Source organism: Argopecten irradians, chromosome 10, assembly GCF_041381155.1.
Source record: "Argopecten irradians isolate NY chromosome 10, Ai_NY, whole genome shotgun sequence".
Taxonomy (NCBI): Eukaryota; Metazoa; Mollusca; class Bivalvia; order Pectinida; family Pectinidae; genus Argopecten; species Argopecten irradians.
The window spans coordinates 25,357,935-25,380,698 of record NC_091143.1 but is presented as its reverse complement, the minus strand read 5'-3'; the positions used below and the strand labels follow the sequence as shown (position 1 = coordinate 25,380,698).

Below are 22,764 nucleotides of genomic sequence, written 5' to 3'. Positions count from 1 at the left end.
AGAAATTTTTAAATTTTAATGAGTAAATTATTATAAATTTCCCATTTAAAATTTTTAACAAACAAAAAGCTGACATGAAAAATAATTTATTTTTGAAATTATTATAGAAGTGATATTCATGGTAACATAGTTCTCTACAAATTCACACACTTGCTGTCATATACAGCTATTTCATCTACACAGACACAAAACTCACAACCGTTCACACTAGATCCATTTCAATATGGTTCATAGGCATGTCATTGTCAAATATTTCTGCCAAACATATAACATTATCACAATGAAAACTTTGACATTCCGACTTCAAACAAGATTGTGTTAGAGGCAAAGGAATTCGACACAAATATCCAACCAACAGTCAATATATAATTATATAATGCTTTATAATACTATACATGTACATGTAATTTATAAATACATTAACAATTGATTGGAAATTTGTGCCCTGTCCTTGTGGTAAGAGGCACCACAAGATTGTTAACAAATCATCATCCTCAGTAACCCAAGCGATATATACACTAACATTGTTAATATCAGTAAATGATACATTGCTGACAGTGGGTTACCGAGGATGACAAATCATTGGTGAAAGTCAATATCAATATCTATAGACAATTTTAATGCAAGGTGATACAGGCAACCACTATTTGTATGCTTTACTCTTTTAAGTGGCTTCATATAATACTTGTATTTATTCTCTACTTTCAATTAAATATTTTATAAGATCAGGTTCCCAATTTATCTCCAATTGCTCAACTAGATGATCTCTATCAGTGTGATGACTGTTGTAAATAAGAATTGTTCGTTTGATAAATAAGCACATTATAATCATCACTTTGTACACTATGGTAAAAAGAAACAAATGTAAAATCATTTTTGGCTTTTAAATTGATCTTCATATTGCATGCCAAAGTTTTAAAAGAATTTTTAATAAATTAGTGTAAATAACAGAGATGTCTTTCTTTATTTTCACTACATTCAGTCAAACCTGTCTTATAAGACCGTCCTTGGGACAAGTTAAAATGGTCCCTGTAGCCAGGTGGTCTTATACACAGGTTAGAGTCTCTTGTAATTGGTCATTTGCGACCCTATAGAAGTGGTCTTAAGCAGGTAAATACAGAGGTTGTCGTTAATATAGCCAAACCTGTCTATAAAGACCACTTCCACTTCTTAAACAGGTAAATACAGAGGTTGTCGTTAATATAGCCAAACCTGTCTATAAAGACCACTCAAGGGAAAAGAGGTCTCCATTACCAAGTTGTCTTTATACACAGGTCAAATTGTGTTACTGACCATCTGAGACCCTAAGAAAGTGGCCTTGATAAACAGGTGGTCTTAATACAGAGGTGGTTGCTAAGATAGGATTTACTGTATATTGATAAACAAAAATACTTACAGTGCAGTACTAGTGTCATTTGGGTTGTAAAATAAACATTTCTCCTTCATTTTATACTTTTATCTGAAATAGGTACATTCAACTATTTTCTGTATTATTTTCAAACTTTTTTTATTAGATTTTCTTATTAAAGAAACTATTTGTTTATTAAAACAAGAGGCCCATGGGCCTTAACGGTCATCTGACTCATGGCACAAAACAACAAAGTCACAGTATAAAGTATTGGTTAACGATTAATATAAACAATACAAGGAACTCCTTAGTTGAATATGTAAGTTTCTGAAATAGGTAAATGTCATTTGTTGAACAAACTTGGTAGCCCTTCAGCCATATATGGTTGTAACCCATTTAAGGATTAATATAAGGAGGAGTCAGATTTTAAAGCCAAATTTCAGCAAAGCTCCCATTTTAGACCTCTGCCGTACTATCCCCATGGATCTTAGCTCGGTCCTTTATAAAATATGGTTGTCCTCACCTAAATTTCCCCCTTCTGAATCAATCAAAACGGAGATCGGAGACTGGAACTTAAAACAGAAAGTGGGCCAATGGCCATCTTGGAATACCAAAATCTTTACGAAAATGTTTGCATGTTGTTCGGCATCAATTAAAACCTCTATAGACCAATTTTCATTGAGATCGGAGACCGAAACCTGAAAACAGGAAGTGGGCCAGCTCAAATTAAGAAAATTTGGCCTTTTGTGGCCAAATCCCTCAGCCCCTAGGGGTCGGACCAGGCTCATTTATATAAAATATGATTGTCCTTTCCCAATGATGTTTCACACCAAATATGGATGAAATTCATCAAAGGATGAAGGAGGAGTAGGATTTTAAAGCTAAAATTAAGAAAATTTGCCCTTTTGAGGCCCCACCCTTCAGCCCCTAGGGGTCTGACCAGGCTCATTTACATAATATATGATTGTCCTTCCCCAATGATATTTCACACCAAATATGGATGAAATCTAAGGATGAAGGAGGAGTAGGATTTTAAAGCTAAAATTTAGAAAATTTGCCCTTTTGGGGCCCCACTTCTCAGCCCCTAGGGGTCTGACCTATCTCATTTATATAAAATATGATTGTCCTTCCCTAATGATGTTTCACACCAAATATGGATGAAATCCATCCAAGGATGAAGGAGGAGTAGGATTTTAAAGCTAAAATAAGAAAATTTGCCCTGTGGGGCCCCAACCCTCAGCCCCTAGGGGTCGGACCAAGCTCATTTATATAAAATATGATTGTCCTTCCCTAATAATGTTTCACACCAAATATGGATGAAATCCATCCAAGGATGAAGGAGTAGGATTTTAAAGCTTAAAATAAGAAATTTTGCCCTTTTGGGGCCCCACCCCTCAGCCCCTAGGGGTCGGGCCAGGTTCATTTATATAAAATATGATTGTCCTTCCCCAGTGATGTTTCAAACCAAATATGGATGAAATCCATTGAAGGATGAAGGAGGAGTAGGCTTTTGTATAAATAGTCTTACGTACGACGCACGGCGGACGGCGGACGACGACGGACAAAACACGATGACAATAGGTCATCCTGACCTTCGGTCAGATGACCTAATAATGCTAATACCGTTACACAACTTACAGTTTATAATACAACACAAATGATCCTTTTCAACACATCTTGGTCTATTAACATATTAAACTTTAAGCTTTATTTTTGGTCACATAATTGTATATACTTCACATATAACCTTGTGTACGTAATTATATCAATTTGAAATGATAATTACAATATGGCTAAAACTAACTTGATCAGATTGTGAAATATAACAACATTAAAGAAATTCATCACAGACTGTTTCAAAATCAAAATTAAATCTGCAAGATACAAAAAATACTGTGTAAATACTTTGAGAGCTCACAATGACATTTCTTGTATGATAGGTAAACTGATGAAACAATGATTTTACATAATGATGTATTTTGTCATGATACATTGTTTAGTTCTAATGCATTTTAAAGGTTTATTTACTAGATACCCAGATAATACAATATCACATTGAATGATTGTTATTTCTCTAAAAATAAACTTACAATATACATCAACAGACATACAATCAATCACAATAAATTCAAAGTTGTCAAAAATAATTACATCTGTTTTGGGACTACAAGACCATGTTAGTTTCCTTCCTGAACCTAATTTGATTTAATACGTGAATGAGAAACCAGGATTTTTTTTCAACAAAAGTTCTTAAGATTATTTTCTACAGGTATGTTTCACTACTAATATAATTTTTTTTTACTCTCCATGCACTGTGTTAGCTGAATTAATTACCATGCGTTTCATTTGAGACTCCATCTTAAATCATAAAACACAATTATTGTTAGATGGAGCTTCTGCCATTTATTTTGGTAACTGCTTTACATGGGAAATATTTCTTCTGTATTAAGAAGTCACAGTGATTATTTAAGTACTAAACAAAATCAGGTATATTTTTGGGTGGAATCCATTCGTAATTTTCAAAAGTTTTGATGATTCTATAAAGACCATTTACAAAGAAATAAAATATGAAGAAATTTCCTGAAGCATAGGGGCCATTTTTAATAATAAAACTTAATAATCATAGGGCTCCCTTTAAACTAATCCCTGCAAAACTAATACATAAAATACTAAAGGAATAAGGGGGATCTACACATTTTGAAAAAGGTTCTTTCAGTAGAAGTAACATGAAATTTTGTTAAAGGATCAACCAAAGACAGACCGTTTGAACCGTCCATCTTATGATGGTGTGCTAATTAAAGAGTCAATATTTAGTAAATTTATAAATCATTGACAGTAATTAGTATATTAAAGTTTAGTCAGTATAAAATATAATGCAATGTAGGTTATGAGATTTTTCTATTATCTCCCTTTATTATCTTTCAGCATTTGAACACTTTTACAGATCTCTGTAGTTTTGGAGGATAATGATACTAATGCATACACTCAATGTATTTTGTTCATATTCACAAGATTTCAACAAAAACTGTTTCCACTTTTTCAAAATGCAACCTGCCTATAAAGACCACCCAAGGGACAGTCTTTAAAGTTGGATAGTCTTCATACACAGGTTGAATTGTGTTGTAATTGGTTATTTAGGACCCTTTAACTAGAAAAAAGGTCTTTTTAAGCAGTGGTGTATATACAGAGGCAGTCGCTAAGGCAGTTTTTACTTCAACCACTTTCTAACACCGGTAAATACATTACCATTTCTACTGGGGGCGATGGCAAGCATTGATCAAATGAGATATTAAGTCAATGGTTAGATTTCATATAGATTTGATAAAGCTGTCTTCCATTGAGAGTGGCTGTGATTTGAAGTTGTTGGAGGCATAAGCCATTTCGTTGGTGTTTGCACCGAGTCCAGATAGATGAAGAAAGTAGCTCTCCTTTTCCACCTGGACAGTCAGATTGGTCACGCCCATGTCCTTAAATACACTGCTCACCTGGTTATACAGAAAAAAGGACGTCACATGATGTCATATCACCAAAACCATTGTGATTCACAATATCAACAGTTTGTGAATTATTATTCACAAGTTATTAAATATGACCCAACTATTCAATATTTGTTTAAAAATCTTACAGCTGAATCATTGGGGACAGTTGGTAACACGTTAATGAATCACAGCTCCCTAATGAATTTTAAAGTAGGATTTGGACAAGGTATTTCTTATTTCATCAATATACAGTCCTGCATTATCTTTTCATTATATACTGTTCACCAACTTTTTTTTACAGCTATTAAATTTCGAAATTTTCCATTTCAAAACAAACTTGAAAAGCATTCACAGATTAAATTTTTTTATGGAAATTTCTATCAATGTAAATAATTTAGATAATAATTTGTGGGGATCAACTTTCATGAATTTACTTGTATCATTTAATTTATGAAAATAAATAGCATGCGAAAGAAAGTTGGTTTAGAAGAGAGGGTCTGACAATATCCAATAACGAGTCATATTCAGATTCACCAATCAGAAATCTCAAACATAAACAATGTGTGTGTAAAAAAAAACTTGCAATCCTGACCCCATGATACATACAATGTAGCTTAATGTCTTCTGGTTGTGTTGGATACTTAGTCAAATGGCCCCTCCCTACCTACCATGTTACCAATCAGATAGTTATGTCCCTTACCTGAGCTACCACCTTTTGTTCACTTGCATTGGGAGCGGCCTGTATGTGTATACTGCCGTAGACTTTATCAGCTGTGTGACACCAAACCTTAGGTTCTCTGTACGATAAAACGCCCTCTATAGTCAGCAACTGAAACACAAAAATAAGTCGTAAGAGCTTTTGTGTGTATTCAGCAACTGTATCGTAAGATTTGAAGTGTGTTTCAGCAACTGTAACACAAAATAAGTTGTAAGATTTGAAGTGTGTTTCAGCAACTGTAACACAAAATAAGTTGTCAGATTTGAAGAGTGTTTCAGCAACTGTAACACAAAATAAGTTGTAAGATTTGAAGGTTGTTTCAGCAACTGTAACACAAATTAAGTTGTAAGATTTGAAGAGTGTTTCAGCAACTGTAACACAAAATAAGTTGTAAGATTTGAAGGTTGTTTCAGCAACAGCAACACAAAAATAAGTCGTAAGATCTTATGTGTGTTTTCAGCAACAGCAACACAAAAATAAGGCGTAAGATCTTATGTGTGTTTTCAGCAACAGTAACACAAAAATAAGTCATAAGATCTTGTGTGTGTTTTCAGCAACAGTAACACAAAAATAAGTCATAAGATCTTATGTGTGTTTTCAGCAACAGCAACACAAAAATAAGTCGTAAGATCTTATGTGTGTTTTCGGCAACAGTAACACAAAAATAAGTCGTAAGTTCTTAAGTGTGTTTTCAGCAACAGTAACACAAAATTAAAAATTCACACTACATTGTGATGTCCCCTTACTTTGTTAAAGACTGTGTACAAATTCACACTACATTGTGATGTCCCCTTACTTTGTTAAAGACTGTGTACAAATTCACACTACATTGTGATGTCCCCATACTTTGTTAAAGACTGTGGACAAATTCACACTACATTGTGATGTCCCCTTACTTTGTTAAAGACTGTGGACAAATTCACACTACATTGTGATGTCCCCTTACTTTGTTAAAGACTGTGGACAAATTCACACTACATTGTGATGTCCCCTTACTTTGTTAAAGACTGTGGACAAATTCACACTACATTGTGATGTCCCCTTACTTTGTTAAAGACTGTGGACAAATTCACACTACATTGTGATGTCCCCTTACTTTGTTAAAGACTGTGGACAAATTCACACTACATTGTGATGTCCCCTTACTTTGTTAAAGACTGTGGACAAATTCACACCACATTGTGATGTCCCCTTACTTTGTTAAAGACTGTGGACAAATTCACACTACATTGTGATGTCCCCTTACTTGTTAAAGACTGTGGACAAATTCACACCACATTGTAATGTCCCCTTACTTTGTTAAAGACTGTGGACAAATTCACACCACATTGTAATGTCCCCTTACTTGTTAAAGACTGTGGACAAATTCACACTACATTGTGATGTCCCCTTACTTTGTTAAAGACTGTGGACAAATTCACACTACATTGTGATGTCCCCTTACTTTGTTAAAGACTGTGTACAAATTCACACTACATTGTGATGTCCCCTTACTTTGTTAAAGACTGTGTACAAATTCACACTACATTGTGATGTCCTCTTACTTTGTTAAAGACTGTGGACAAATTGTGTGATGTCCCCTTACTTTGTTAAAGACTGTGGAACAAATTCACTACATTGTATGGTACCCCCAGGTTACTGTTGTTAAAGAAAGTGGACAAATTGGTAATGTCCCCTTGTTAAAGACTGTGGACAAATTCACACTACATTGTGATGTCCCCTTACAAAACGCTTTGTTAAATGTCTGTGGGACAAATTCACACTCATTGTATGTCCCCGCTTACTTGTTAAAGACTGTGGACAAATTCACACTACATTGTGATGTCCCCTTACTTTGTTAAAGACTGTGGACAAATTCACACTACATTGTGATGTCCCCTTACTTTGTTAAAGACTGTGGACAAATTCACACTACATTGTGATGTCCCCTTACTTTGTTAAAGACTGTGGACAAATTCACACTACATTGTGATGTCCCCTTACTTTGTTAAAGACTGTGGACAAATTCACACTACATTGTGATGTCCCCTTACTTTGTTAAAGACTGTGGACAAATTCACACTACACTGTGATGTCCCCTTACTTTGTTAAAGACTGCGGACAAATTTACACTACATTGTGATGTCCCCTTACTTTGTTAAAGACTGTGGACAAATTCACACTACATTGTGATGTCCCCTTACTTTGTTAAAGACTGTGGACAAATTCACACTACATTGTGATGTCCCCTTACTTTGTTAAAGACTGTGTAAAAATTCACACTACATTGTGATGTCCCCTTACTTTGTTAAAGACTGTGGACAAATTCACACTACATTGTGATGTCCCCTTACTTTGTTAAAGACTGTGGACAAATTCACACTACATTGTGATGTCCCCTTACTTTGTTAAAGACTGCGGACAAATTCACACTACATTGTGATGTCCCCTTACTTTGTTGAAGACTGCGGACAAATTCACACTACATTGTGATGTCCCCTTACTTTGTTAAAGACTGTGGACAAATTCACACTACATTGTGATGTCCCCTTACTTTGTTAAAGACTGTGGACAAATTTACACTACATTGTGATGTCCCCTTACTTTGTTACAGACTGTGGACAAATTCACACTACATTGTGATGTCCCCTTACTTTGTTAAGACTGTGGACAAATTTACACTTCATTGTGATGTCCCCTTACTTTGTTGAAGACTGTGGACAAATTCACACTACATTGTGATGTCCCCTTACTTTGTTTAAGACTGTGGACAAATTCACACTACATTGTGATGTCCCCTTACTTTGTTACAGACTGTGGACAAATTCACACTACATTGTGATGTCCCCTTACTTTGTTACAGACTGTGGACAAATTCACACTACATTGTGATGTCCCCTTACTTTGTTTAAAGACTGCGGACAAATTCACACTACATTGTGATGTCCCCTTACTTGTTAAAGACTGCGGACAAATTCACACTACATTGTGATGTCCCCTTACTTTGTTGAAGACTGCGGACAAATTCACACTGCATTGTGATGTCCCCTGACTTTGTTAAAGACTGTGTACAAATTCACACTACATTGTGATGTCCACTTACTTTGTTAAAGACTGTGGACAAATTCACACTACATTGTGATGTCCCCTTACTTGTTAAAGACTGTGGACAAATTCTAACTTGACTTTATGCCTCCTCACCTTGCTACAGACTGTGGACAATTCCCGCTCCATTTTGATTGGCATTCTGAGGAGAAGTATGACTGAAGTCTCCTTTAGTAGTGGCATCACACTAAGAAGAATCATGGCAGCAATAAACAGAGAACAGATAGGATCAGCGATATTCCATCCAAAGTGCTCGATCAACAGGGACGATATGATTACTCCAACACTGCCCATAGTATCGGCTAATACATGCAGGAAGACACCTAAAGAGGTATAAAGTCATTCAATCCAATGTTCACATACAAACATAAATAGCATCAACAGAAACGATGTTGACTAAGTCTATCAACATGTTTGCTTATATACTGTAATGAAGCAACCATGAATCATTTTTCATTACCTGCTTTATTGCCATTTGAACCTATAATAATTGTAGCAAACAATAACACAAGTACAGTGGACCGTCGATAATCCGGACACCTTCGTTTCCAGCCTTAACCGTCTGGATTATGAATTTTCTGGCCTGCCAAATTCCGTGTTCTTAGTCAATTAAATTGTCACGTACGATTAACTACCCTTTACCTTGTAATCAATGATAGGCTTTTGTGTAATATGCCCCTGGTATGTGTATTATAATAAATACTTAGTTTGTTGTGTTTTATAGGTGTTTTTTTATCTATATCATTACGTTAAGAATATGAAATAAACGTATTTCATTTTCAAAATACAAACAGAAAGCCATCGTTAATTGTGTACTATGTATGCATATACATTTGTATCTACGTATCCCACTCTTGATCTGACGTACGGCAAATTATGTTTCAAAATGTGTAACCAAGGATCAATATCATCTATATGTTCATGGCATGATAAACTATGATAACAAATAGTTGTAAACATTTTAAGAACTAATATAATTGTTATTTTGTATATTGTGTGTTTTTATTGACCATTTCAACAAGTCATTTAAAATACTTATTAAATTTGTGAATATTATCTCACTTTATTGTATCCGAAATTCAGAGCGATATATTTTGCATGCGAAACCAGTAAGGTATCAACAGCATACGTACCCATACCCATGCTCAAACTGCATGTTAAAAGCGTCTGGCTAAAAATATATTGCGTATCTCAATTACAACACTGAAGTTTGATCTCTTATAGAAAACCAATGAACCGTTACATGACTGCATGTACTTGTGTGAAAGGTGTTCACGTAAACACCTGTGGCTATGACCTGCAGGCAGCCGTTGTTATGACAACACACAATAGTGTCAAATTGTAGGTGTATTTTACACACGACTGTAGCTGGCCTAGGATTTTCTCGGCACGTGACAACAACAAATTATCAGAAATATTTCGGGAATTTATTAACGAAAATTTCATTCCGTTCCCAAAATGGAGTTCCAGATTCGGAATCTGAATTTCCGGTCTAGTGGGTATAAATAACGTTACGGAAATCCGTTCCCTGACATTTCCATCAGGATTGTGAGTTTTGCGGACTATTGGCATCCGTATTATCGCGGGTTCACTGTACAGTACAGGTTTTCTTTAATATGATAATTTATATCAAAATAGTTTGGTTTTATCACTATACACTGTAAAATTTATATACTTTTCAATCAAAAATGCATATCTGGTATATGAAAACATCTCAAAACAACATTTTTTTTTCAAACCAAGCTCCAAAGGTGGCATAGCAAAAAGCACTGTGATGACAAAAGACCTGGAGGGGTAGACACGAGTGACTGATAAAAAGGGGATGGCAAAATGCTAGTGGAGCTATTAGTGAAAACATGTAATGTCTTTTAGTAAGTGACCCCTAATACAACCAGCCTGTTTGCTGGTTGGGGATTATTTTGATAAATTTTGATAAATTTTGAGAATTATCTATTATCACAGTTGGCTTTATTCTAGCTGTCTATCAATAATGAGTTGGTCAATAACTTTGCTGGCTGATCAGGAAAGCATACAATTAGTATCACACTGAAAATTAAATGTGATATGTGGGCTTCATTCATCTTACTGCTGGTATAGGGCAGTGTTGCTGTCAAGCAGAAGCCATACAATGAGAAGGGAAATAGGTGATCTGGCCATGGTCTGATAAGGATTGTATATACCTGGACCAGATGCTCCAAGGTACAAAGTTCTCATTGACTGGTGACAATATACTGAAATATATGGGGGATAACTCTGATAATGACATAGAAACTACTGAAATATAGGGGGGGGGGCTAAACTCTGATAATGACATAGAAACTACTGAAATATAGGGGGAATAACTCTGATAGTGACATAGATACTACTGAAATATAGGGGAAATAACTCTGATAATTACAGAGAAACTACTGAAATATAGGGGGAATAACTCTGATAGTGACATAGATACTACTGAAATATAGGGGGGATAACTCTGATAATGACATAGAAACTACTGAAACATAGGGGGATAACTCTGATAATGACATAGAAACTACTGAAAGATAGGGGGGATAACTCTGATAATGACATAGAAACTACTGAATTATAGAGGGGGGATAACTCTGATAATGACATAGATACTACTGAAATATAGGGGGGCTAACTCTGATAATGACATAGAAACTACTGAAATATAGGAGGATAACTCTGATAATGACATAGAAACTACTGAAATATAGGGGGGATAACTCTGATAATGACATAGAAACTACTGAAAGATAGGGGGGATAACTCTGATAATGACATAGAAACTACTGAAAGATAGGGGGGCTAACTCTGATAATGACATAGAAACTACTGAAACATAGGGGGGATAACTCTGATAATGACATAGAAACTACTGAAAGATAGGGGGGATAACTCTGATAATGACATAGAAACTACTGAAAGATAAGGGGGATAACTCTGATAATGACATAGAAACTACTGAAAGATAGGGGGATAACTCTGATAATGACAGAAACTACTGAAAGATAAGGGGGATAACTCTGATAATGACATAGAAACTACTGAAAGATAGGGGGGATAACTCTGATAATGACATAGAAACTACTGAAATATAGGGGGGATAAGCTCTGATAATGACATAGAAACTACTGAAATATAGGGGGGATAACTCTGATAATGACATAGAAACTACTGAAATATAGGGGGGGATAACTCTGATAATGACATAGAAACTACTGAAATATAGGGGGGGGGGGGCTAACTCTGATAATGACATAGAAACTACTGAAACATAGGGGGGATAACTCTGATAATGACATAGAAACTACTGAAATATAGGGGGATAACTCTGATAATGACATAGAAACTACTGAAAGAAAAGGGGGATAACTCTGATTATGACATAGAAACTACTGAAAGATAGGGGGATAACTCTGATAATGACAGAAACTACTGAAAGATAAGGGGGATAACTCTGATAATGACATAGAAACTACTGAAAGATAGGGGGATAACTCTGATAATGACATAGAAACTACTGAAACATAGGGGGGATAATTCTGATAATGACATAGAAACTACTGAAAGATAGGGGGGATAACTCTGATAATTACAGAGAAACTACTGAAATATAGGGGGGCTAACTCAAATAACGACATAGAAACTACTGATATATAAGGGGGATAACTCTGATAATGACATAGAAACTACTGAAACATAGGGGGGATAACTCTGATAATGACATAGAAACTACTGAAACATAGGGGGGATAACTCTGATAATTACAGAGAAACTACTGAAATATAGGGGGGGGGGCTAAATCATATAACGACATAGAAACTACTGAAATATAGGGGGGCTAACTCATATAACGACATAGAAACTACTGATGTATAAGGGGGATAACTCTACAAGAGGCTCAGAGGGCCTGTATCGCTCACCTGGTTTTTTAATCCCATGTTAAGTTGCAGAGATTGAAGTCATTTATATGGAAATTGACCACTTTTGACCACGCCCCTCAGGCTCCAGGGGGTCAGCCCCATCATTTGCACAATTTGGAATACCCACCCTATAAGGATGCTACCATTGCATTACGGGTGCTATCCCATGCTTGGTTTCAGTGAAGAAGTCGTTTATATGGAAATAGCCAAATTGACCCCTTTAGACCCCGCCCCTCAGGCCCCCGGGGGGTCAGCCCCATCATTTGTACAATTTTGAATCCCTACCCTATAAGGATGCTACCATTGCATTATGGGTGCTGTCCCATGCTTGGTTTAAGAGAAGAAGTCGTTTATATGGAAATAGCCAAATTGACCCCTTTTGGCCCCGTCCCTCAGCCCCCTGGAGGGTCAGCCCCATCATTTGTACAATTTTCAGTTAGTAGCCCATAAGGATGCTACCAGTCAAATTTTTTTAAAATATGACCAGCGGTTATGGAGAAGAAGTCGATTGTTGACGGACGACGGACGCGGGAGGACGGACGCTGGAGGATGGAAGCCGGATGCTGCGGTATCCCATAAGCTCACCTCGGTCCTTCGGACCAGGTGAGCTAATAAAGGGGATAACTCTGATAATGACATAGAAACTACTGAAACATAGGGGGAATAACTCTGATAAGGTGATTTGCTGGTCCCAGTGACATCCAGTTTGGACAAGTTACACTGTAATAAGATGATTAGAGTGAAATATGAACCTATATGTTAAAACCTACCCTCCATATTTATGTTATGATCTGGCTGACTAGATGCATCATGGGAATGGCCATGCTGATCTCCTTGGTGACTGTGGCCATGGCCGCCTCCGTGACTGTGACCATGGCCACCGTGGCCGTGAGTGTGAGAGCTCCGGAAGGCTGTGATACCGACTAGATTTACTAGTAATCCTAGCACAGATACAGTCTAAAATGATCAAACATCAGTATTTATATCATCATGTATGAATAATCCCACAAAATGGATATTTTTACAATGAACATACGGTAATGTCAATATCAAGATACTGACACAACAATAGTACAATTACCATGGATTTGTTCCATCTTTTGGGGATTGTGACATTTTGACATCATTTCTGTGACATCACAATCACTGGAAAGTTGGACTACAATGAACAATGACCATGTCTCCAAAAATTGGTTTTAACTTATTTCAAATCAGAAATAATCTTATAAAAACTTGGACCCATTTGTTCATATGGTGATTAGCTTTATCATATGCTGTAAAAACTGTGAATACAATGTCTGTGAAGTTTGTGTGTAAGTAATGAATGGAGTTATTCAGAACTTAGTACAATTTTGTTGAGTAGGCTTTACAAGAAATTATCTTATCTTAATTTGAAAATTGCTGTTAAACTGTGATTAGTCTAATCCCCCTTTTGAACAATTGGGCCCTGATCTTCATTCATCAGATTGAATCAGAAGTTCAGAGCCTTTTGCCTGATTCAGTTTGTTTGATGTCAATCTCAGAAATCAAAACAATACTTTTTTTCTATTCATTTTAAATAAAATTTAAATATTATGAAATTCTTCAAACTATATTTTGCTTGACTTTTCCATACTTACAAGAAGTCTTTCTGTCTTGACAACTGGAGGTTCGTGTAATCTGTGTAATGCTTCACTAAATACAAATATCCCTATGACAACAAGGAAGAGTCCATTTATAAACCCTGATAGCACCTCCACTCTGTCATACCTGAAAACAAACAAATGAAAATTTCATTAAAAATTTGCTAAATTAATTCTAGTTAACATTTATCAAATTTTCTGAAAGTACATTACAGATTATAACCTAACCTTAAACTGTATTTCAAGATCAAACTTTTTTTCTAAATTTGAATTTAATATCTTCAATTGTTGAATAAGAAACACACTTATAACTGCCAAGGAAAATATTCAGTGAGAAAGCTATTCTATCAAATGAAATATTTCTGGGTAGTTTCTTTCATGTTATAAAGCGTAACCCATTTGATAAATGTATTGACTACCTTTCAATGAAAACCAAGACAGAAGAATACAAACCCGTAGGAGAATATTCGGGTTGCCTTCCATCTACTCATGATAGCTGCATATAGTCCCATCACCAGGGCCGAACAATCAAATAACATATGGAAGCCATCGGATATCAGGCCGAGGCTGTTGGTCCACACACCATACACAAGCTCAACAAACGTAAATATCTGGTGACAAAATAACAAACTTATCTCAACAAACATAAATATCAGGTGACAAAATAACAAACCTATGTCAAGAAACGTAAATATCTGACTGGTGACAAAATAAGAATCTTTATCTCAACAAATGTAAATATCTTGTGACAAAATAACAAACTTAACTCAACAAACATAAATATCTGGTGACAAAATAACAAACTTATCTCAACAAACATAAATATCTGGTGACAAAATAAGAATCTTTATCTCAACAATAGTAAATATTTGGTGACAAATAAAACTAAATTTATCTCAACAAATATGAATATCTTTGAACCATTCAACCATTCAACTTTCAATACAAGTTGAAGATGATATACCATCTGATAGGACAAAATTATGATTATCTGATAAATAGAGAAAATAAACAATCTTATCTTTGTAATTCAAGTTAAATAAAACCATAATGTCAAAACAACACTTTAGATATTATCGGGCATCTTTGGAAATTAACATTTATATGCATTCATCTGAGCCAAAACATTGAAATTTTATAATTTTTTATCAAACTTACCAAGTTAATACAAAGAAAATAAAATATTTTGCGAGAGTTGGAATCCTCCAATATTTGGCGTAGTCCATTCTTGATAACAGACAGTACTGAGTGTGAAGTTTTATGTAAAGCGTCTCCTGTAAAGCTGTAGAGAGGTAGACCTGAAGGGGAGTAGCCTACAAAACTACCACCCTTACTCTGTTTACTGGGGAAACCCAATATACTGGAGGCTGAAACAAACAGAAAACATACAATGGAATGATTCTCATGACAAGTTTCAGTATTGCTAAGAAACATAGAGATACTGTATAATTTTAAATATTTTTGGCTACTTTCTTTCATGGTCTGAAAATTTCATATTTTTCATGATGAGAAATATTTGTGGTGAGTCTTTGTCATCATGATTGCAGTTTTGTGTTGAATAAATTTTGTTGTTTTTACATTTGTGATTTCATAGCGACAACCAAAAATATAAGTTTTCCAATATGCTGATATGACACCTCTCATCTATTTGATGAGGTGTTAGAGTATGCTAAGAACACAATTGTTTTCATATCCAAAACGTTAATTTAACTATTTGTTTTCATATCTAAACCTAATAACAGAGATACCTCTAATTTTCAGGCCAATCACCTTGAATCTCAGCTTTAACTGTTTGAAATCTTTGTCAGACACTAAACCGAAGGGTTAAGTTTCTTATGTTGCCAAACTTGTGGCTTACAGAGTGTTTAATATTAAAATCCAAGGTTGCTGTGATGTGAATAGCTTTAAAGGTTGATGTCATTATAATATTGTTGTGATACTGATGAAATTTTCCTTTGATGTTGTGTTATTGTTTCAGAATGACACTTACAACTACGTTGAATGAAATAATCATTCGTAGGATGTTTCCCCCTAGATCTACACTTGTAATATTCTCTGTTTAAGGTAAGGGACTTCTCATTTACACCTTCATGAACTGTTTATCATTGTGTCAATCACTTACCAAGAAGGAAGGTCATAAGGCTGAGGACCACTCCCCCTGATAACACGTGGTCCTCCGTGACAATGTCACGTAACTTGTTAAATGTCGTTATCTGTGACATCATCGGATGATTCCAGGTCAGTCCCAGGAACAGAGCACTAAGTGTGATCGCGTATGTACCATACACAGCAGTCTTTGGAGGCTGGAGGTGGTTTGTAACGACCGCCTCGATATAAAAGTCTACCACAAACACAAATAATATCACCAAGGTCAGGGGGAACAGTAAGTACAGCCACGACTCAATGTAACTCTGAAAACAAGAGTATGTACTTTACAATGCTGATTCACACTCTACATATAACAGGCACAAAATCTAAAACTTCTCAAGGAATTACAGCATACTGTAAAATCTGGCTTTTGTTATCCATGTAAATTGTAAAGAATAATCACAGTCAACATTACACTATCATACCTAATAATGTGTAGTTTGTACAAAATTCTGTAACAAATTCCAAATATTCTATGGAAAGTAAGAAACAGATCAAAATATGTGAAGCAAAGGTTTGATCTTTATCAATGTAAATGGATCTGGGTTTTTATTTACTAGTTGACAGATTTTAAACACACAAGATTATTATTCTTCTGACTTACCTCCCTTGTAAAGTGCATGAACAACATCCAAGGGAAGAGAAGTATAGCCTGCAGTAGTGAAGAGAGAGCGTGAAGTCTTTTAGATCCGCCAATGTCTACAGACAGCTTCTTAGACGCACTACTGTACCCTACGTGTGTAAACAAGGTAATTGCCAATAGGACCACGCCTCCCTGTGTCAAATATAAATACATGTTCAGTTTTATATACTAATGGGAAACAGTATAAGTATTTCTGAAGATATAAAAGAATACCAGGGTAGCTGAGTTTTGCTTGGTGATTTTTTTTATAATTTGAAGCTCTAATTCCAACTCCTTCACACAGTTGTAATATTTATGATCCACTTTACAGTTTTTGTTTGTCTGTTTTTTTAACCAAGGTATCTTTATTTTACATACATTCTTTTCTTGTGGTAGCTTCAACTTATGTAATATAAATCATACTAAGTCTTTGGTTCTTAGTTATAGTGAAGCTATTCAAAAGGCATGGTTAACCAACGATAACCAAATCATTGTCAGAACTGCACAATATAAGCTATACACCAGATGAATGTATCAGAATGAATGTCAATGTAAACCAAAAGAGAGATACGTACCTTGTGATCAGACCAGCCAATGAAGTTGACGATATGATAAAACATGTGTGTGAAGATGTTTTGGTGTATTTCACTCGCTGTAATATTGTGTTAAGGAAACCATACTTCTTATTAACTATTTTAAACTTTCTTATACAAAATGCTATCAAGTAAAACAAAGCTTGGTGTTTTCCCTCTCTATTAGTTCTAAATATTACAATTTTGTGATATAAGGATACATTCATGTACAGCGAGATTATCAAGTCTTTCATCATGGTCAAACAGCAACAGGGTTATCACAGCTATCATGAAGAAGATGGCCCCTCTCATCTGGAAAACAGATCACATATATATTATACGCATGTCATGTAGTCTATATATGATATAATTACTGATACATTGTGAAGTGGTATAAATACTGACATATGACTGAGAGGTTGCAATCCTTGTATTGAAGTGATTACAACAATTTCCCTAGTAATTGTAAATAAGTATGCAGTAGCAGTAGTGTAGAACATGCAAACTTTTAAGAAACCTAAATGGCAGCCACAACAGAGTGCTGGATTTTTTAAGCCATTTGAGACCTAAGAGTTTATTATATCATGCAAGTATATATTAACCCATTGGGCCTCTTGAAATTCCCAAAATCCTGTGTTTTACTCCTAAAAAAGAATGCCCATATCCACAACATATTCAATCCCTTATATCAAAACATTAATTAATATTAGTTGTATAAAGTAAAGTATGAATTGGCACATATCAGGCATATTTTTTCATCCTTGAAATATTTATCCACACCAAAAGCAAAACTTACAATCCTATATAAATGTAGAAATTAATATCAGTTATATCAACTGATATTAATATCTCACAGTTTTTTAACACTTGCACCAAAACCTTAACCTGATGATTCGGGCCGATTAGGCCTCTTGAAATTCTCAAAATCCTGCATTTTCTTCCTTACAATGATTTGTTTGATTAATAAACGTCCTATTAAATGAGAGGCAAGCTAAAACTACACAAGCTGTCAAATGTTTCGTAAATTCTGTATGAAATAGTTTATGGCTCCATGGTAGAGAGATAACATAATTACTGTCCAATATTGAGATATTCCTAATTGACTTTTTATACCAAACAAACAAAACACAACGACAATGTAATTGTCTCCTTTACCTTAGAGGGGCCACCTCCATTGTTTGTAAAGATAGCACATGCTCCAGCTATTATCACTAAATCACTGTGCTCAAAAAGCAGAATTGTTCTGTAAAACAAGATATATTCATAATTTATACAGATGAATATATATCAAGCATTATTATTATTTTTTTTTTTTATTTCAAGTCACTGGCATAGATAATTTTAGATAATAAGACATGAACATTGTGATAACAATAAGAGTAATTGGTAATACAAACTATCTAATAAAAGATTTATGTAGATTTGCAGAAAAATTTCAAAATTATCTCCCCTTTGATTAGTTGGACATTTTACTTTTCATCTTAATGAACCTTTTAATTTTGTTTTAATATTGTGATAAACCTTAAAAATTAAAACTTGATATGATATAATAGGAAAGTAAAAGCCAGCCATTCCACAATAGGTAAATGAATTGAGGATGATGGATGCATTACCTTAGTGGACCACAGAGTGTGAGACCAAACAACCAGAGCAGATTGATAAGTCCCCCAAAAACTGCATGTCTCACAACTCGGAACCACTGAAAACATAATGACATTAGTTATTTGAAAAAAGAAAATATGTTTCTCCATGTGACACAAAGAACAATTATTCTGTGTTTAAGGTTTCTCCTAGTGGTACTTGATCTGTGGTACCACTAATCAATATGTATTGATCTATAGACTTGCCCTAACTCAATACCTAGCTACTTTTCTTCTGATACTATTACTATGAAGAAAATTTTAACCCTTCTTTCTTAGGTGCATTTTTTTGCTTTTTAATTTACTTTCTTAATGGTTTTATTAAGATCATCTATCATTGGACAATAAATATTAAGCATTCATCAGATTTCAGTTTTCTTCTAGCTACCATTCAAACCTGGCATATCATTTAGTAACCATAATACATAAAGGGCATGCACATATACCGTATATGTGAAATCTTTAAAACATAACTTCGATAGGTGGAATTGTGGTGACATGCATATTTGGTGTTCGCACATAACAGAGTAATTTACTTTGTGGGAAGGTATCACATTGTAACATCATTTTGAACTATTTATTTGTTATAGATGAACAATTTCTTAGGTTTTCTTCATAAAATGTTATCAAATGTATTTGGCATTCATATCATGAAGCGCTAGTGTGTTTCAAGGAATTTGCCTCTGTTCAGTTGGCATTCACATTGGTTATGAATGCCAACTGAGAGACTTCAATGCTTAAATGCTCACAAACACATGATGTTACAATTAATACCTACCCAAAAGACTTAGTGTAGATAACTCTTAAATGTATATATATATACAATGACAGATTAGTCAATCTATCTGGCTATTTTTGACTTGATCTATTGTTAAAGATAAATGGATCAAAACATATAAAAGACAATATAGCTGTAGCCATCTGTATAGGAAATCTAAAACAAAGAGATGCAGTCTTTTCATATCATACAATGAAGTTAAAATAGGGGAAGTAACTCTGGTAGATCATTATGATATAAATGTATACCCTTTATTAACTATATCAATTCAACTTACCTGATTTTTTGATAGTTTTTTTCCTGATGAAAATGGCTTCTGGAGAAGAAGTAGCGGTATTGAACTCCTAAAACAAAACATTTATTGGTAAAGTTAAACAAATATTGAACGCATTAACAAGATATATATATATATATATACAAAGATAGAATTTCTTTATCATAATTAAAATGTGTCAATAATTTTGATACTAAAATCCATGTAACTTTTATAATAGTTTTATCAAAATTAAATATCATGAGTTTTTTCTTTCTTTAATGTGTTTATTTTCTGAGAACCATCATATGCCAATGTCATTTCAGAAAACCATCATATTCCAGTGTCTTAACTCATTTACTGCAAACATTTTGTTCAGTACAAGGAACTATCACTTATTACCAGTAAAATACCTGATATAAATATAGTATATCAATTATATATAATAAGGCCTAAATTAAAATATTGTTGAAATTTGCTGTCTGATTAAACCCAACTGAAGTATCGAATAATCTGTATGTGGAATCACTTGAAAGGGTTACCTACCCCTAATGTAAATGATTTGGAAATATGGGTAAAAAGTAACATTCAATTAATTCTTGGTCAATTGATTAAAGGTACCAAGAATACAAAAATTGAATTGAGATAATTCTAATCTAATCAATCATATGTTCATCGTTTATGTTATAATATATATAAATTCAAATTTAAACTTACCCTGCTTTAACGATGAAAAGGAACTGAACAACTGGGATCAATTTAAGAAGGTCATAGGACATAAACAGGCCGACAGCCCTCAGGAACTTGACCACCACCAGGAGGATCAGATATGGACTGGCACTGCAATGGAATGGCATCTATTTAATACTGATGTCACAATGTACAAAAAGTATGTCAATTACCTGAATGAAAACTGCAGGTAATTTAAAAGTCAAACATATTACATACTTCTATTATTTGGTGTTAAGTACTTTAAGAACAAATTATCCATGGGTACTTGTTAGAACAATAGTGTTACAAGAGGCACGTAATGAAGTCGGACCATTACAGACTTGGCCTAAATTGATGTTTAATGTTGTTAAAAAACATGTCAAAAACAATTTATTCAACAATAAAACAAGACAATATGATAGTGGTGTTCCAATTAATCAAGTATCATTGGTTTGGGGTGTTCGACCAATTAATCGAGTTAGAAATCTATAATCGAGTTTCGTCGGAATTTTCTGACATCATGAAGAAAGTGTATAATTATACAATTAGCCAGTCAGTAAAACACACGCAAATAATGTCATAAAAAACTTGTCGTAATCAATTGCTAGTGTGTGTTTTCGCTCATATCATTTCAAATATCAAGTGCATACGCATGCATAGTAATGTAAACGTTCAGAGGAGTATGAATTCATTTGTGAAAACATTAGCGGCACGAGAACATGGCAATATCTGTAGAAGAACGTTTGTACGATTTTCCTGAAAAGTTCAGTGGGACCAAAGAAAAAATATAATCGATTTTAATCGATCATAAATCGGTTACACAAAACTGATGATCGATCATAAAATTGCAACCGATTCCCAATACTACAATATGAGGGTTTCGAGATCCTAAAACAACATGGGTAAAGTACAATTTACCGTTAATAAGTTCAACCATCCGTTGATTTTGACCTCATCATTTGACATGATTTTTATGATACCATAATGATTTAATCACCAGAAGGTGAGACTTATTGATGGTAAATCGTACTTTATCAACGTCGTCTATCCCGTCTTGGGATCTCGAAACTCCCTTATTGGAAACAGTCAAACAATAATCATAATAAATAACATCCTTTTGAACACTTGCATATCAACATTGAAATTAAATCAAACATGCACGTCAACTTTCACTGAAATTAAATAATCAAAAATCATTTTTACAGGTTCCATAATGTATATATAAATTTCTGTAGGTCAAATTGGGAATATAGGCAGATCACGTTGTAATATGGTCTGAGTTTGCAATGGTCCAACTTCTTTTTGATCTGAGATCTCCCGCAATATAACAGTAGCCTCCCCATAGTGTTAAGTTAGAATGATATCGCATTGCTTTGTTCAAATACAATTAAAACTTGCTAAAGATCTTATTAAGATATATATGGCATATATGTATATGTAAATGGTGGTATTCCATATGAAATTAATTAAACCAGAAACCTATCTACTACTCAATTAATGAAAACCTTCATATGTTAAATGGACAAATTTAAGATAAAATAAAAATTTACCCCGATGATGGGTAGATAGCATGTTTTGGCAGAATACTGCCGTACGATTCCGTCATAATGAAGTGTCAATGATTGCCATGCACTCATCAAAGTTCTTAGAGAAATATTGAAACATCGATTTTCAACACTCTGCATTGGCAATGCCAAATCACGGTGTGTTATCGATTATTTGTTGTTCTTTAGAGTTAAATGGTCCTAGACTACACATTTTCTGTCAGATTTCTGCCCAATAGACAGACAGAAGTACAATTATCCACGTAACACAACACAACACATTGCCAAGTTTACGGAAGTCGTTTCGCACCGGATA

At 34.5% G+C, this 22,764-nt stretch overlaps 1 protein-coding gene across 3 annotated transcripts; it reads right to left on the bottom strand.

Moving 5' to 3' along the window:
* Positions 1-70: 70 nt before the first annotated feature.
* Positions 71-22,761, bottom strand: LOC138333483 (proton-coupled zinc antiporter SLC30A5-like). Of its 3 annotated transcripts, XR_011209983.1 has the most exons (17): positions 22,455-22,761; positions 20,911-21,033; positions 20,218-20,284; positions 19,136-19,221; positions 18,678-18,765; positions 17,744-17,834; positions 17,526-17,602; positions 16,933-17,103; positions 16,303-16,591; positions 15,339-15,547; positions 14,634-14,791; positions 14,178-14,307; positions 13,329-13,515; positions 8,726-8,952; positions 5,528-5,656; positions 1,213-4,833; positions 71-1,144 (listed from the first exon to the last, which is right to left on the bottom strand). XR_011209983.1 is itself a non-coding variant. In XM_069281887.1 (16 exons), exons 1-16 carry the CDS (start codon positions 22,508-22,510, stop codon positions 4,657-4,659), a joined length of 2,265 nt encoding a protein of 754 aa, XP_069137988.1. In that variant the 5' UTR covers positions 22,511-22,761; the 3' UTR covers positions 71-4,656. The 3 variants fall into 3 exon arrangements, 2 of the variants coding, with proteins under 2 accessions (XP_069137988.1, XP_069137989.1); XM_069281887.1 differs by having other exon boundaries at positions 71-4,833; XM_069281888.1 differs by having other exon boundaries at positions 71-4,833; positions 17,744-17,827; positions 18,716-18,765.
* Positions 22,762-22,764: the final 3 nt, after the last annotated feature.